At 38.9% G+C, this 14,934-nt stretch overlaps 1 protein-coding gene across 2 annotated transcripts in view; it reads right to left on the minus strand.

Annotated features, from left to right (window-relative positions):
• Nucleotides 1-14,934, minus strand: part of SVEP1 (sushi, von Willebrand factor type A, EGF and pentraxin domain containing 1) — a 227,046-nt gene that overhangs the window by 58,548 nt on the left and 153,564 nt on the right. For both annotated transcript variants that reach the window (XM_058445970.1, XM_032164839.2), the window contains exons 28-36: nt 11,989-12,113; nt 10,846-10,969; nt 9,900-10,070; nt 8,051-8,224; nt 7,504-7,623; nt 5,879-6,055; nt 5,518-5,602; nt 4,747-4,938; nt 3,172-3,339 (exon numbers count right to left, since the gene is read on the minus strand). In XM_058445970.1, coding sequence (XP_058301953.1) covers nt 3,172-3,339; nt 4,747-4,938; nt 5,518-5,602; nt 5,879-6,055; nt 7,504-7,623; nt 8,051-8,224; nt 9,900-10,070; nt 10,846-10,969; nt 11,989-12,113 — 1,336 coding nt within the window. The remainder of the gene's footprint in view (nt 1-3,171; nt 3,340-4,746; nt 4,939-5,517; nt 5,603-5,878; nt 6,056-7,503; nt 7,624-8,050; nt 8,225-9,899; nt 10,071-10,845; nt 10,970-11,988; nt 12,114-14,934) is intronic.

Raw genomic sequence — 14,934 nt, forward strand, 5'->3', positions numbered from 1 at the left:
TTCATGTCTAAAACACCAAAAGCAATGGCAACAAAAGCCAAAATTGACAAATGGGATCTAATTAAACTAAAGAGCTTCTGCACAGCAAAAGAAACTACCATCAGAGTGAACAGGCAACCTACAGAATGGGAGAAAATGTTTGCAACATACTCATCTGACAAAGGGCTAATATCCAGAATCTACGATGAACTCAAACAAATCTACAAGAAAAAAACACACAACCCCATCAAAAAGTGGGCGAAGGACATGAACAGACACTTCTCAAAAGAAGACATTTATGCAGCCAAAAAACACATGAAAAAATGCTCATCATCACTGGCCATCAGAGAAATGCAAATCAAAACCACAGTGAGATACCATCTCACACCAGTTAGATACCGTCTCACACCAGTTAGAATGGCCATCATTAAAAAATCAGGAAACAACAGGTGCTGGAGAGGATGTGGAGAAATAGGAACACTTTTACACTGTTGGTGGGACTGTAAACTAGTTCAACCATTGTGGAAGGCAGTGTGGCGATTCCTCAGGGATCTAGAACTAGAAATACCATTTGACCCAGCCATTCCATTACTGGGTATATACCCAAAGGACTATAAATCATGCTGCTATAAAGACACATGCACACGTGTGTTTATTGCGGCACTATTTACAATAGCAAAGAGTTGGAACCAACCCAAATGTCCAACAATGACAGACTGGATTAAGAAAATGTGGCACATATACACCATGGAATACTATGCAGCCATAAAAAATGATGAGTTCATGACCTTTGTAGGGATATGGATGAAACTGGAAAACATCATACTCAGTAAACTATCACAAGGACAAAAAACCAAACACCGCATGTTCTCACTCATAGGTGGGAATTGAACAATGAGAACTCATGGACACGGGAAGGGGAACATCACACTCCGGGGACTGTTGTGGGGTTGGGGGAGGGGGGAGGGACAGCATTAGGAGATATACCTAATGCTAAATGACGAGTTAATGGGTGCAGGAAATCAACATGGCACATGGATACATATGTAACAAACCTGCACATTGTGCACATGTACCCTAAAACCTAAAGTATAATAATAAAAACTAAAAAAAAATAAAAATAAAAAATAAAGTGGGAATAATATTTCTTCTTCCAAACTCCATCTTTGTAGAAGGAAGTACATGAGATGATTCACATAGAATTCTTCTAAATAAAAAATCCTCTTCAAATGAATAGATTTTTAAATCATTCTCATAATTGTCTTAATTGATTCTTTAAACCACTTTTAGATAAACATTAGGCAGACATAAAACTCTTCTTACTATATCTTCTAAGTGAACAATTTGTGAAGATGTGTATGATTTGTGAAGAGGAAAAGGTATAAATCTGTACATGTAGCATCATCTTTAATATTCAAAAATACATGCAAAGACAAAATTCTAGGAAGAAATGAAGTAAAATATTACCAATGTTTGTCTTTGGGTAATAAAATCATGGATGACTTTTAAATATAGATTTTGTATTTTCTAATTTTATATGGTGATCATGCATTACTTTTTAAATCAGAAAAAGCCCCAGCAATAGTCAATATCTAGATATTGTTTGGAACATGTATATTTGCTAAGATTTCACAAACATTTAAATGACTAATTTAAATAGTCCTATCATTAGGGGCAGTTCTTATGTGAGTGAGTCCACAGGGGATAGATGGGACCATCAAAAGCCATTCCTGCACTGACATTTTAATATTAAAGATTCCTTGTTCACTTAAGAAGATGTTAAGATTTCGGCTTCAGTTATTTATGCAAGTCTTTAACTCTTATTATCTTTTCGCAAGAAAATATTGTTGCCACCTGCTGGCAGTCATGTATTAGTGGAATAGTTTTCTATTTCCGTGAAGTAAAATCCAACTTCCATGAAAATACAGAAACTGCACCAATCATCATAATAATGGCTAAGTTTGTTGGGTTCATTGATTTTTTTTTTCTGGTTAGGCCATGTATTAGATCATTTTATTTCTCACAATATCCATAAGTATGAACTCGTTTTATGCAGGAGCACAATCAAGGCAGAGAGTTCACACTGTTTCCCTAAGGCCCCGCAGTTAGTGAACAGAGTTGAGATACAAATCCAGAAAATGGCAACTTTTCTGCTGTGGCAGCTTGTGAAAAACAACTGTAGAAATCTGGAGTGTGAAAGCACTATTGATGAAAATATTTATTGAGGATGCATACAGAAAAAACAATGATTGCAATGAAATGCAACTCAGATGACCTGAGATTTAGCCACCCCTCCATACTTTATTGGCTGCATTGAGACCCTAAATTGATCATCCCAAAGGGAGCCTTTCCCTTCTCTGTTCCTCACAGGGCTTTTGTGAAGATCAAATGAGACAATGAGTCTGAAAGCCCTTCATAATTCGTTTCCTGGTTTCCAAAGATTATCTCTAAATTAAATAAGATCCTTAGAAATGTAAAAACCTGAACTTTATTATCTTTTTTCCTCCCTGTAGATATGTCATCTTTATGTTATGACTTAAGTCTTGCCTTTGGTTTGGCAGAATATAAATACACAAACGCCCACTTAAAGGTACTTTTTGCATCTTTAATAATACAATATAAGGCTGGGCGCAGTGGCTCATGTCTGTAATCTCAGCACTTTGAGAGGCCGAGGTGAGTGGATCACCTGAGGTCAGGAGTTCAAGACCAGCCTGGGCAACATGGTGAAACCCCATCTCTACTAAAAATACAAAAAGTAGCCAGGTGTGGTGGCAGGCGCCTGTAGTCCCAGCTACTTGGGAGGCTGAGGCATGAGAATTGCTTGTGCCTGGGAGGTGGAGATTGCAGTGAGCCAAGTTCGCACCAATGCACTCCAGCCTGGGCAAGGTGATAGAGCAAGACTCTGTCTCAAAAAAAAAAAAAAAAAAGTATAATATGAAGATATTTTTTCACTGCATTGTCCAATGTCCATTATTAAGGGTCTAATTTGATGTACTACTCAAATTCCAGGAAAATATTATTTCCACAGGAGAATATACTCCGTCTCTGCAGGTAGGAAATAAAAGCATAAGGCTCTCTTTGTCTTTGGCTGCCAGGAAATTAAATTTCGTGTCCAATGGAGCCCATCTCTGCAGTCGGGAGCATCCACTTCCCTGGCTCTCAATGATCCTTTCCTTCACAGGCTCTACTCACCCTTCTTTGCAAGTGTAAGTGACGGTGTTCCTGAAGGTGAAGTTACTCCCCATAATGACAGCATCTTTGATGGCAGGCGGCTCTCCACAGAAGACGAGGTGACAGGCAGGTGGCGCTCTGTCCCAGATGCCAGAAGCCATGCATTCAATAATGGAAGGGCCCTGTAAGCTGCAGGAAAGAATGATGTTACTTTCATTGGCTATGGATTTGCTGCTATAGAGATAAAACAGGAAAAACTCAGAAGAAAATAAGGAACATTTGAGGAATTTGAGTCCACAAAAATAGCATTTCTCCATATTAGACTGCTTTATATGAAAGCAAGAGAAATCTAAACAAGCTATATACCATTTGAAACAATGAATGGGTGAAAACAATGTAACAACAGTAATCACTTGGTGCATAGTAAAATATTGAATCCGCTTATGGACAGTGGTGTAAGACACCCCAGACCTGTGAAGAGCAGATTACTTGGATGAGAAGGGGTCCATTAGACTGGTTAGAATCCAACAGGAAGAAAGGCACTCACCTAAGTAGCCAGGAAATCAGGGCAACTAAGGTCAAAGGGAACTGTCCAGGCCATGAGCCTGGGCATTTGAACCATGCTGCCCCTGACTCTGACCTCTGGTCTTCCTTTGACTTAAACCTCACACCCCTATGCCATGGCTTATCTGCCTTTCTTCTCAACCTGATTCTGATAGCATGCTTTAATTCACTCCACTTTCTGTTCACTCAATCTGTTCCACTTCAGATCCTGTTGATCACATTTCTGATCACAGCCTTTCTCCACTGTCTCTTCTGTTTAAACACACACACACACACACACACACACACACACACACACACACACACACACATACACACCAATAGTTAATCTCCTAAAGTATTAAGAACCTAGCCCCTTATCTTGACATGATTTTTCATAACATTCCATGCAATGTTGAATATAAGCTTGGTAAGCTGTTTATAAAGAAATCCATCACAAAAGCATTTATTGGGTATTCTGTTTATGCGTCATAAACAATTTTTGCTTTCATGTTTAAAGTCTGAATGCTTATAGCAATTGAACTAGGACTCCCAGAGTCATAGTTAGATAGAATATTTCCTTGGGCATTTACCATTAGCTAGGTAGGCCTCAGGAAGCAAACGGATTTGAGAATATCCTCGTATTTATAAATTTGTTTTTAGAGTCAGCCAGTCACGTACAAATGAAACCTATTGAGTAAAGAATACAGGCACGGTGGCTCACACCTGTAATTCTAGCACTTTGGGAGGTTGAGGCAGGTGGATTGCTTGAGCTCAAGAGTTCGAGACTAGTCTGGGCAACATGGCAAAACCCCCATCTCTACAAAATATAAAAATTAGTTGGGCATAGTGATGCACACCTGTAGTCCCTGCACTCAGGAGGCTGAAGTGGGAGGATCACTTGAGCCTGGGAGGCGTAGACTGCAGTGAGCTGAGATTGCGCCACTGCACTCTAGCCTGAGTGACACAGTGAGACCATGTCTCCAAAAAATTAAAATAGGGAGCGAGTGACACAGTGTTGTAGAAAGCTTGGTTGGTGTCTACAAATGTTACCTGTATCCTGTATCACATGAATATGATGCAGTAGAAAGGTAGGTAAGCCCACTCAAAATATATTTTCCATTATTTATGTTTTCCGGACTAGAACACTTCACTGGTTCACACACAGGAGGGGAATGACTCCAAGAACCGTTAGCAAGACAGGATGATTCTTTATCACCGGCCAGATTATATCCTTTATTACACCTAAAGAAGATAGAGGAAAATTACGGGATATAATTTGTTTTATTTTGCATGCTTTTATCTGTGCCAGAAACCTGTAAAAATATTAAGAATTTATACATATTGGAAAAGTTGATTTTTTTTCCTACTGAAATAATGCTTTTAATTTTTTTTTCAAGATTGAATACTGTATGTCTTCCCCACAGGGAAGTAGGATAGATTTAAGAATTTGACTTGCCTTCAGTTTGTGTCATGGGTTAGTAACTACAAACAGGGAGTCCTTGGCTTGAGAGTGGTGTGGTCTAGTCTGTTTCTGAGACATCAAGATTATTCATTAGCTAGGAGCATCCACTCTCAGGGTGCCTCAAGGGGGCACTGGAGGTAATGATAGGTTATTGGTCAGGGGATTTAAGGATTCTAGATATAACTACCGTTAAATTATTGGATTAAGATTTGTTCACACTACATATCATTCAATTAATTACATATTAATTCAAAAATGTCCTCTGGAATTATTTTCGCACCCCCTCTCTTTCAGTATTATATCACTACCAGTATGTCATCAACATCTTCTACAATATAGTTTTAATATTAGATACTTACCTATATGTCACTTTGCTGCCAAAGGTAAATGCTAACTCCTCAATGCAACCGTTTTCTGGAATAGCCGGTTTACCACAGGAAACAGCTTAACAAAGGAAAAACAAACACGTGACTTTTTTGAGACTGTGTGTGCAAAAATCTTTGAAATCTCAAGGGGCAGCTCAAGATCTTTTTTTGTATGTTTGTTTTTTCTTTTTTTTTTTTTTTTGGTGTGTGTGTGTGTGGGGTCATGTTTAAACATGAGCCTAATACCTCAGTTCAAATACGAAGAACATTGATATAACATAACACTTTATATGTCTACACCTTACCTTTCTAGGATTGCCAAACATAAGAAACGTGGTAAATTTACTAAACATACCTTTACAATATGGTATTAGATGATTCCATTCTCCAGACTCCAAACACGTGATTTTGGTTACTCCCATCAACTGGTATCCTTCCTGACACGAAAATGTGACTTCAGCACCTACTGTATAAATGTCACCTGAGGAGTGGCCATTTTCCGGATTTCCTGGAGCCTTACATTTTATAGGTTCTAGAAACAAACAGTTTTGGTGGAATAATAAGTGGCTTTCACACAACCATGCAAAGTCTCACAGCAAAAGAAAAGAAACCTGTTAAAATCACAAGAGAAAACCTCGTGAAGGGAAATGCATGAGGACCCAGAGACACATTGGACATTCGGCCAGAACATACATTTAATAAGCATTTAAGCAATAATAGTTTGAAACAGCAATGCCTAACAACAATATACATAATTTTTCTGGCCCCAAAGGTAGGTGCTCACTGGGAAAGTAGTGGTGGTGCTAGAGCGTGGCTTAGAAAGGCGTTAGCCTCTTTCATCTGTTCCCTCTTCATACCCAGTTTTTCAGAGCAATTGACTTGGTGTCAGGCTGATGGAAAGGCTGAATAAAGCAGATTCAGGAAAGTTTCTAGCCTCCCTTCCCAAACAGAGTGTGGGCTCTGGGCTCTCCCTATCTACAGATTCAGGATCGGTCACCACTGCTATAACAGGAAGGAGAAAAGGCTAAAGCAAGGTTTGGGCCAGCGTTGAGCAAGAAAAGTGAATATAATACTTGAATTCTCAAAAGGGGAGGACATATTGCATCAATCTTTTCAAAGGCCATTCGAGCTATATAAGTCAAGGAGTTTAAACAAATTCTTCAAGTAAACGCAATTATGAGCTGATTTTGAGGAAAACAGCCAGAGGTAAGCACAAAGATGTATGTCCAAAGATGCTTATTAAACTGTTTTCCATAGTGAATATCACTTAATATTAACATACAGAGAAAAGCTACTTATGGAGAATCCATGAAGTGAATTGTAGAACAGGAATTAGAATCCTGCTCTCAAACTATTTTGTGACATCAAAAATGTGCCTGATATAATATTACATGAAATAACTAAAATAAATAACTGTTTATATGGTGTGTTTACAGAGACATCTTATTGTTTTCCAGGAGTCACTCCTCACAACAAATGAAGAAATACAAAATGAGTTGAGAGATGATCTAGTATTATCGAAGCTATTTCAAAATATTGTAATGCAAGATATCTTGGGGAGGCAAGATGTCATTTTTTCCAATGATATAATTTTGTGTGACTGAGGCTGAGGAAAGATATTGATAGTGAAGATGTGATAAAGCATCTTTCTTGCCCTGATTGAGGCAGGGAGGTCACCGATTATATTTCTATATCCACTCTATTATTCTTGTACTATGTAGACATTTCAACGTTCTAGCAGCATAGTTGGCTATCGGTTTTGTTTCTGAGAAATTGGGAAGTTGGGGGAGGCACAATGCTACTTTAAAGCACTTTTAGTTGTTACTGATGTGTCTTTTGTAAGAACTTTATCTTGTCCGCCTACCTGTATGCCCTTTGAAGTTGAAACTATTATCTCACTTAGAAATAACATACACTTAAAATATGTACTTGGATAAAAGAATGGAATTAGGAACTTCTAGTTCTACATATATTAGTTACCTGCACACTTTTTCCCATCTCCTGTGTACGGTGGGATACATGAACATATGTAGGAGCCATCTGTATTCAGGCAAGAAGCATGCTCGCTACAATCTGATCCGACTGCACACTCATCGACGTCTAAAATGAAGACAGCTGATAAATATTAAAGTTGATTCCTTTTCCTTATATATCAGACATCTGTTTTTACTTTTAAATCATTACATATTACGTAATGCACAACACTTCATATATTTGTACAGAATTTAAATATAACAGTCATAATCACATTGCAGATATACAATAAAAGCTATTATTTCCCTAGTTTATAGGTGGGCAAGTATAAGACAGGGATATGTAAATATAGTCTTAATATGGAGCCTGATAAAAATTTAAAACATTTCTGGCACCTCTACATACAGCTGCTTTGTCACTATGGCTTGGCCAGAGCTTACTGGGATGAGATAAAGTTAACAAAGCAATGCCTCAAGAACCTCAGGAATTTGGGATGACTGTCATCTACAGAGCTAGAATAATCTCGTATAGTAGTTGCCAACATTTATCTCACCAAGGCAGGATGGTGAAACGCCGTTCCAGCTCCCATTATCTGTACAGAACATCCTTGAGTCACCCAATAGATAGTAGCCATTGTTGCACTGGTAGGTTACTGTGCTGCCAGCATAAAAGTCATCGGCTGAATGGAAGCCATTCTCCAAAGGAGGTGGCACCCCACAGCTAATGCCTGTAAGGTGACCAGGAAGAAGACAACGACATTAAGAGCAAAATACTCCAAGAACACTTTATTTGTATTAAACTAGCAGTTCAGTTAAGCATGACATTTTTACTGAATGCAAACATCAGGCTGAGGGTGTCCTAGGGATAGCAGCAGCCTGAACCCTCAGCGTCTAGCACATTGCCTGGCTCATAGTAGGCATGCAATTCATTTATTCAAAAAACATTTACCCACTAGATGCTGATAAAGTTTGGATATTCGTCCCTGCACAAATCTCATGTTGAAATGTGATCCCCAATGTTGGAATTGGGGTCTTGTGGGAGGTGTTTGGGTCACAGGGGCAGATCCCTCATGGCTTGGTGCTGTCCTTGCAATAGTGAGTGAGTTCTCGTGAGATCTGGTTAAGTGTGTGGCATCTCTCCCTCCACTGTCTCTCTTGCTCCTGTCATGTGATGTGCCTACTCTTGATGCCTTCTGCCATGAATAAAAGCTCCTTGAGGCCTCCCCAGAAGCTGAGCAGGTACCAGCACTGTGCTTCCTGTACAGTCGGCAGAACTGTGAGCCAATTAAATCTCTCTTTTTATATATTACCTAGTCTCAGGTATTTCTTTATAGCAATGCAAAATGACCTAACACGCAGACACTGGTCTAGGTGCTAGAGTTACAGCAGTGAGCCAAACAAACAAAATCCCCGCCTTATGGAGGTTATTATCTAGTGGGGTAGATAGGCAAAAAAAAAAAAAAAAAAAAAAGGTGAATATATCAGGTGGTAACAGGTGCTTATCTAAAATAGCAGTCTAGCCTCCACCCAACCCTCATTTTGTATTACTTTTTTTTTTTTTAAGATAGGGTCTAGTTCTGTCACCTAAGCTGGAGTGCAGTGGTGCAATCTCAATTCACTGCAACCTCTGCCTCCTGGGCTCAGCGATCCTCCCATTTCAGCCTACTGAGTAGCGGGAATTATTGGCACACACCACTATACCTGGCTAATTTTTGTATTTTTTGTGGAGATAGGGTTTCATCATGTGCCTAGGCTGGTCTTGAACTCTTGGGCTCAAGTGATCCACCCACCTTGGCCTCCCAAAGTGCTGGGATTACAAATGTGAGCCACCGCACCTGGCCACACTTTGTATTTTCCTAGCCTCTTTTATTTTTCTTCACAGCTCTTGCTTCTAGCCCTTACCTTTATTATTTACTATAAATAAATATTATATTTATTTATTTTTCTGTCTCTCCTATTAGAATGTAAACTACATAAGAATAGGAGCTTTTTCCCCCCAACTGCTGCATCTCCAGGACCTAGATCAGTGCCTAGCACATAATAGGTACTTTAAAAGTTGCTGAATAAATGAATGAATGAATGCACTCGACTAAAGATGTCTCTCCCTGTTTTCCCCTCCAGCAATGACCCATCTATCTCTGGGCCTCCACCTGTAGGGTGTGTCTTTCCAACCCTTTCAGTTCCTTGCATCACCTTGGATGCATCCACAAATGGTCCCTTTGGATCCTAATCACCCATCTCCTTCATGATGCCCAGCACAGTTCATTAAACAAAGAAAAGGTTCAATGAATATTTGGTATATTTGCTACTGTGAAGTATTCACTCTTTGTCTAGCATTCCTGAAAATAGCTCCTATGTTTTCAATATTTTTCAAAAGTCACTGCTTCAAGAAAGGCAGCTCACGTTCACAGTGAGGAAGTGGTTGTGTCCACTGTCCTTGATTCAGACAGTACTGCACAGGGTTCCCGACCAGCTGGAAGCCTGGATCACAGAACAGATTGATTTTGGAACCTGGCTTTAAATCTTCTGATGCAGTTCTCAGATGAGGCACTGACCCTCCTAAGCGTGGGCAATCTGAGGGCAAAGAACACAGGTGCAGAGCTTGTCAGCAACATAGTGGTAGCATCACCAAGTCAATGATTTCAAACTGTATTCTGTATCGGCATTTGAGAGCCACCTTACTGATGTGAAAACAAGTTAACATGTAACCACAGATCACCGGCAAGCAAAATTACTAAAAAAAAAAAAAAAAAGAAAAAAAAAAGAAAGAAAGAAAAAAAAAAAGCATTTGAGTCAATAACTCTCCCTCTTTCAAAATATTTTAGGAATGTTAATGAAATGTTCTTGTATAAGTTATCAAAAGCCATAAATTCTAGGACAGTCTAAGAAACTCATTTAAATAAATTTAATTTTATGATACAGTTTTGATCATTCAGTTTTAGTGTGCAGATTGCAACATCCATCGCTTTTCTCCCTGTGCTACCTGTTCTTAGATACCTTCTACAAATTATAGAACCAAAAGAGTACCCCATCTCAAACAGGTGCATAGTATGTCGGTGGGCATTGAAAAAAATACCCTCATCTCTTCTCTAATCTTATTTTCCTGATTTTATTTTACTTTCATCCAAATTTCCTCCCTAATTATATCTTGTTATACAGAATATATCTTAGCATTAAAAAAACAAATCCTTTGGATGAAAATAGGGTAAATATGAATTACTAGTTACAAAAAATAGATTGACAGTCACATACAATTGGACCAATAGAGAATTCTGAATTGTATTCTTTTGTTAAACAGTCCCAGGGTGGTCAAGAGATAGTGGAGTCTATGAAAGAAGGAAATTCTCACCAGAACAAAATATGCTCTTAGAATCGATCTTCACTTTCCCCACAATTCCCGACAAGAAATCAGGCCATGCTAACACGTTTCCTTTACTGAGTTCCTCTGGGCAGGAGGTAGCCAGTGACTTCACCTGAAAGTTTAATAACACTTTAGATAAGCCTTACTTGTTCCATTAAGATGGAGTTATTATACGTTAAATTAGTCCTATTGAAAACATTCACAGATTTTTTAGAGATGGGGGTGGAGGGAAGCAGGTATGATTTCAGGGGCAGCAGGAGATTCTCTTCCGGAAATTTCCCTCTCTCCCAGCTCTATCATTCCCTCTCCCAGCTACTTCTCCCACTAGACTCATTGTTGTCTGAAATTTTGAAATCCTACACCTAGAATTCCCTATGTAAAGCCATGTGGTTTGTTAAGGGGTTGTAGAGGCTCTGCCCTTCTTCATGCTATGTCTTTGACCTCTGACATAGAATTGAGGAAGCTGAGGCTTAGAGATTCTTAGAGGCTCAGCCTCTGTAGTAATAAGAGCGAACATTTATTAAGCCTTTACTATGGGCCAAATAATACCACAAATGTATATGTAGTATTTTGTTCAGTCTTGTCAACACTCTGCTATGTAGTTCTATTTATCTTTTATAGATAAGAAAACTGAAACTTAGTGAGATGGAATAACATGTTCAAAATCATCACAGTGAGTTTGGGGTAAGACTGGGATTTGAACCCCAGCTGTTTGACTCTAGGCTGGTTTTAGCCACTAGGTCATATGTTGCTCTCTATGGATGATCTCGTGCCAGCCTTAAATTTCTGCATCTTCAGTCAGAGGGATTTGAAGCATTACTCTTTATGACTTTCTCCTGCTTCTTTGGTGATATTCTTAAATTTTATTGGAAAACATTATTTTGCAAAATCTAAAATAATGTTTTCAAATAAAATTTAAGAATATCACCAAGAAACTAAAAAGGGTGTTCACTGAAAATTACTGTAACTTCTGCCTGACTTCATCTATAACCACAGCATCAAATGATACTGGTGATAAATTCTGATAACCAAGAGCTTACAATAAGTTATGTCATCATTAGGCTGTTCACATTTTTACTAGGTTTGTACCTTTGCATCTCATTACTGTCATACACTGAAAATGGAATTGACCTGCTGTGGAGACAGGACATAGTCCCAGAGGTTGAGCTGGCTTATGGAGCCCACAAAAGACTCAGCTGGGCTGAATCCCTCTCCTTTTTTGTCTTGCTCTTGCCCCAGAACTAATGCACCACCACCTAAGGAGAGAGAAAGAAAAAGAAAAGGAGGAAAACTGGCCTGATGGTCTGTTATTCCTAAAATTTAAATTTAATGAAAGCATGGATGATACAGATAAATGAAAGAAAATTACTGAAAAGCAAAATTCTGTAAATTTACTGCAGGTTTTATCAATAAGAACAAATTCAATGTTTTATATAGCAACTTAAAAATAGACAGGATTTAGAATGTTGATTTATAAACCTGTAACTACAAAAACTATATTCAATACATATATATATGCATATAATATTTTATGTTGACAAATTAGGTGTTATTTTGCTTACTTTCTTGTAGAAAATCACCCTCCGTGGAAGTGGCTGCTCTATATTTTTCTTATTCCTTAAGCTACAATGATATAATTTCTATCACCAAGTCCAGGGAACTTTCTAAAGTTGCCAGGGGTCTCCTAATTGCCAAATTCAATAGAAATTTCAGTATTCATCTCTGTGACTTCTCTGTATCATCTAAGCATTTCATCCTATTCAACTTGCCTTTCTGGTTGTGCCGGACAGTCTGTGTCTGCGCTGCCAGACTTACCCTCCACCCTTCTCCACTCAGCTTTGTGTCCCAAAGGTTGTCCCCGTGAGGTGCATCACCCGGCTTCCTTGTCCCCTGGCTTCTCTTTGTTTCTGGCCAGTGAAGAGCCAGCATGAGATAAGAAAATGGGATGAGAGAGAACTTGAATCTCCTGTATCCCTTCCTGCCAGGCAACCAACTAGGAGTGGCTTTTTCTTCTATTTCTGAAGAGATCAGGGGATTCTCTCCAGCACTACAGGTTCCTAACTTCTGGCAACAGTGCCTAACCCTTGTCACTTCAGGCCCATCCCTTACAATCATCTGTTGTTGCTAGTCATATGTGTTTTACTGTCATATTTTGGTCTTCTTAACCATGCTCACACCTTTGAAAACAGCCCTTCATTAAACTCACTTTAGTGACACTGTTTCCTGCCAGGAGCCTGACTTGATTGCAGTACGCTTGATTTCTATCAGAGCATTCTGTCCTGGTTTTCTTTGAACCTTTCTGCTCATTCTCAGTCTCCCTTCTCTGCCTCTTAGAAGTGATCCCAAGATTCTGCCCCGTGACTTTCTTCCTTTAACTACTCTTTTTTATTTCAATAGTTTTTGGGGAACAGGTGGTTTTGGGTTACATGGATAACTTCTTTAGTGGTGATTTCTGAGATTTTGATGCACCCATCACCTGAGCTGTGTAAACTGTACCCAATGTGTATCCTTTTATCCCTCACCCACTTCTCACCCTTCCCTCAAGTCCCCAAAGTCAACTACTCTTTCAATTTGATCTCACTTGTTGGCCGATCTATGTCCATAGATCCCTCCTTCATGATTTCCCGATCTATGTGTTTTTAAATTGTATTAATAATTTTAGTTAATACATGCACAGAAAATTTTTAAAATAAATTATAAAGAACTCCTCTTAGAAATAATTAAGTTTTTTGTATTTCTTTCCAGTTTTTATTTTGTTTTAGTGCATGTGTATGTATGTGTGAGGTATTTTAAAACACATAACTCAGTATCATACTATACAGAATGTTTGAATATTGTTGAAGGTGTTGTGAGACCATCTTGAACATGTTCTCATTTCATGAGTTTTAGTAGTTACACTGTTTTTTTTTTTTTTTTTTTTTTGAGACAGAGTCTTACTCCTTCACACAGGCTAGAGTGCAGTGGTACGATCTCAGCTCAACACAACCTCTACCTCCCAGATTCAGGTGATTCTCATGCCTCAGCCTCCAAAATAGCTGGGATTACAGGTATGCACCACCACATCCGGCTAATTTTTGCATTTTTAGAAGAGATGGGGTTTTGCCCACCGTCACCACCCATATTGATCAGGCTGGTCTCCAACTCCTGGTCTCAAGTGAGCCAGCCACCTCAGCCTCCCCAAGTACTGGGATTACAGATGTGAGCTACCACGCCTGGCCTAACTATGCTATTTTAACACATGAATGGACAACAAAACATAATTTGCTTCATTAATTAAACAGCCCCTTATTACTGGATGTTGTCCTTGTTTCTAAGTTTAATACTAAAATAACACTGACATAAACATGTTTATATATAATTATATGTATGTTTGAATTATGGATTATTTCCATTAGATTGATTTCTGGTAGTTAAACTGATGGTTACCGGCAAAGAATTTCTCTAAGGCTTTTGATGCAAGTTTCTAAATTGCTTCCCAGAAAGACTGTATCAACTTACATTCTTGCCAGTGCTCTATACACAGGTTTGCTATGCTGAATCCTAGCCAGTTTTATCTTGTCACTAAAAACAACTTCGCCAATTTGATATAAAGCAGTATCAGACCTATATCTTTTGTTGTATTTTTGTGACTAGAAATCCAACATAGACCTCAAACTCAGTATGTCCAAAACCATATACACAATCTTTTCCCCTCTCACCAACTCCTTTTCTTAGAATTCTTACCTTAGCTAACAGACACTTCAATAAACTTGGTCACTCAAACTGAAGCCAGTCATTCACTGCTATGCACTGAACTGTGTCCCCGACAAATTCATATGTTGAAGCCCTAACTCCCACCATCGTGGTATTTAGAGATGGAGCCTTTGGGAGGTGATTGGATTTAGATGATTCATGAGGGTAGGGCCCACGTGATGGGACTAGTGCCTTCATAAGAAGAGACACCAGAAAGCTTGCTCTCTCCCTCCCTGCCATGTGAGGATACAGTGAGAAGGTGGCTGTCTACAAGCCAGGAAGGGGGCTCTCACCAGGAACCAACCATACTGGTACCCTGATCTCAGACTTCTAGCCTGCAGGACT

Source organism: Hylobates moloch, unplaced genomic scaffold (assembly GCF_009828535.3).
Source record: "Hylobates moloch isolate HMO894 unplaced genomic scaffold, HMol_V3 SCAFFOLD_10, whole genome shotgun sequence".
Lineage (NCBI taxonomy): Eukaryota > Metazoa > Chordata > Mammalia > Primates > Hylobatidae > Hylobates > Hylobates moloch.